At 49.2% G+C, this 2,541-nt stretch overlaps 1 protein-coding gene across 1 annotated transcript in view; it reads right to left on the minus strand.

Annotated features, from left to right (window-relative positions):
- Positions 1-506: 506 nt before the first annotated feature.
- NHP2L1 (NHP2 non-histone chromosome protein 2-like 1 (S. cerevisiae)) overlaps positions 507-2,541 on the minus strand; it is a 3,117-nt gene continuing 1,082 nt past the window's right edge. Inside the window, exons 2-3 of the mRNA XM_009996376.1 lie at positions 1,977-2,097; positions 507-769 (exon numbers count right to left, since the gene is read on the minus strand). Of these exons, the coding sequence (XP_009994678.1) occupies positions 507-769; positions 1,977-2,097 (384 nt within the window). The remainder of the gene's footprint in view (positions 770-1,976; positions 2,098-2,541) is intronic.

Below are 2,541 nucleotides of genomic sequence, written 5' to 3' on the forward strand. Positions count from 1 at the left end.
CTGCCCACCTCCATGTGGCCTGCATTGCTCTGTGGCTGACAGCAGTAACTAGCAGCCTGGATGAACATGGTGTGCAGGGAACCTCACACCTTATCCTCAGGAGACTAAACCATTCCAAAACAGTTACTCACACCTGTTAGAAGCTGAAACTCAGCAGAAACATTGCAATGCAGAATAAGGTAACGGGTGGGTTAACAAAGCCCTGAGCAGGCAGACATGGAGGTAAGGGGGGAATTTTTTCTTTCTTTCTTTTAAACATCAAACAGGAGATACAGTTGTACAATCATTTTTCAAGAAGGAATACAATGAGAATTAATGTGTTTGAGTGGAATAATAGAAAAGAAGGGAGGGGAAGGGGAGAAACACTAAGAATTGAACCATTATTAAAAAAAAAATATGGTATTTTGAAACAAAACACAGATACCAGAACTATTATCTCAGCTGAAGCTAGACATTAACTCTCCCTGACTTCCGCTTTCCTACTCCACATACAAACTCCTGGGCATTTAGACCAACAGTCTCTCTATAGCTTGCTGGACAGACTGGATTTGAGGCTTTAGCTGTGATCCCTCCTTGATGGTGATGGAGCAGGCGATGACAGGCCGGGAAACGCCACAGGCCCGGCCTAGGGCTTGCTTAGAGCGCACAAACACGTAGGGTACGTTCTTGTCCTCACAGAGGAGAGGGAGGTGCAGGATGATTTCCAAGGGCTCTGCATCTGCTGCCATCACAATGAACTCTGCTATCCCTCGGTTCAGGGTCTTCGTGGCTGTAAAAGAAACTCGAAAGTAAGTCTAGGTCCCTCTGTAAAGCACATCTAATGAACATTAGAAGCTGAGACTGGCATGAGCATGAAGGAGATGCAGCGGTAGCATGATGACACGTCAAAGGAAGATGGCAGCTTAGAGAGCTAGGGAAGGAGTTATTCACAGGGCTGCACCTGAGGTGCTGTGCCCAGCACTGCCCTCGAGCACAAGTGCAAGATTCACAGAATCACAGAAGTATTAAGGCTGAAAAAGACCTCTGAAATCATCAAGTCCAGCCTCTGACCTAACACAACCACACTGGCTACACCATGGCATTAAGTGCCACATCCAGCCTTTCCTTAAAGACCTTGAGGAATGGTGCCTCCGCCACTTCCCTGGGCAGTCCATTCCAATGTCTGATCACCCTTTCCATGAGGAAGTGCTTCCTAGTATCCAATCTAAAGGTCCCCTGGTACAGTTTCAGGCCATGCCCAGGGTTGCTGGTGAGGTGGGTGCTGGGGCACCCCACGCATGAGGGGAGACTGAGGGAGCCTGGAGAAGAGAGTGCGGAGTTGGGAGCAGGGAATGCAACTGCTGTCTTCTACTACTTCAAGCAGATCGCAGAGACAAAGCCAATTATCCTCCTGAGTGCACAGGAAAAAGGACAAGTTGCAGACTGTGACTGCTGCCTCAGGGAGATTCTGGGAACATGCTGGAATTTCCACAGCCCCCTCCCCTTATAAGAGGGGTTTAAAACATGGGTCCTGAGGGACTATCCTTAGGGACTGTTTTTTTAAAAAGTATGACTAGGCAAAGCCCCAAGCAACCAGATCCAACTGTGTAGGGTGCCACTCTCTGAACAGGTTGCACCAGAGACTTCCAGAGATCCCCTAAAACCGAAATCTTTTTATGATTCTGAACTGGCTGTGCATCTGTTAATCCCAGTGCCACACCAATAAAGGTGGCATGATCACAGGACACACACCAGAAACACAGTTTGAGCATCTACCAGAACTGTACATAAATCATTGAAAAAATTACAGCTTATTTCTGTCCCTGAATATTGCTTATGCAGGCCAGGAGGAGGAGGAAGGAGAGGGACACTGAGAGTATCGAAATCTATGTAACATTAGAGGCCCACTACTAGAGAGAAAAGACAATCTCTAGCTGCAGCTTCTCACAAAATTCTTGCCATGACTTCTAGCACATTTGGCAGCACACAGATCTCACCTTCATTGGCTCCTTTACGTAGCTGCTTATAGTTGCAGGATTGCTGCACGAGATCCAGGAGGGTTTTGGTGAGCTGTGCATCAGCCAGGGGATAAGCCTTGGGATTCACTTCTGCCTCACTCTAGAGAAAGGAAAAAGCAGAGAGCATCACAACAGGCGCAAAGAGAGCTTTGTTCCGAGCAACACAACATGTCCACCACATGAAATGACTACTGGCGTCAGCTCTGCACACGTTGCTCTGCACGTGCCGCAAAAATCCCACTGCATTTACTGATAAAAAGGGATCCTTCTCACATTCAGTGTAGACAGCACCTCTCCTCACACGGACAGCCAACTGGGATCCCGCAAACCGGCAGCAGCGAACTCACAGGGCATGTGCTCGGGGCTTCGGGACACGCGGCCACGGACGCCGCGCAAAAACAAAGCGCTGCAGCGCACGGGCAACGAGCTCAGACACGAACTTTTAAGGAAATCCCCAGAAGAGCCGGCAGCACCTTCCCGGCTGCGAAACCACCACCTGCAGCAGCTGCCACGAGCAGCGGAACGGAGCCAAAGCCAGGCCAGT

Source organism: Chaetura pelagica, unplaced genomic scaffold (assembly GCF_000747805.2).
Source record: "Chaetura pelagica isolate M959 unplaced genomic scaffold, ChaPel_1.0 scaffold414, whole genome shotgun sequence".
Lineage (NCBI taxonomy): Eukaryota > Metazoa > Chordata > Aves > Apodiformes > Apodidae > Chaetura > Chaetura pelagica.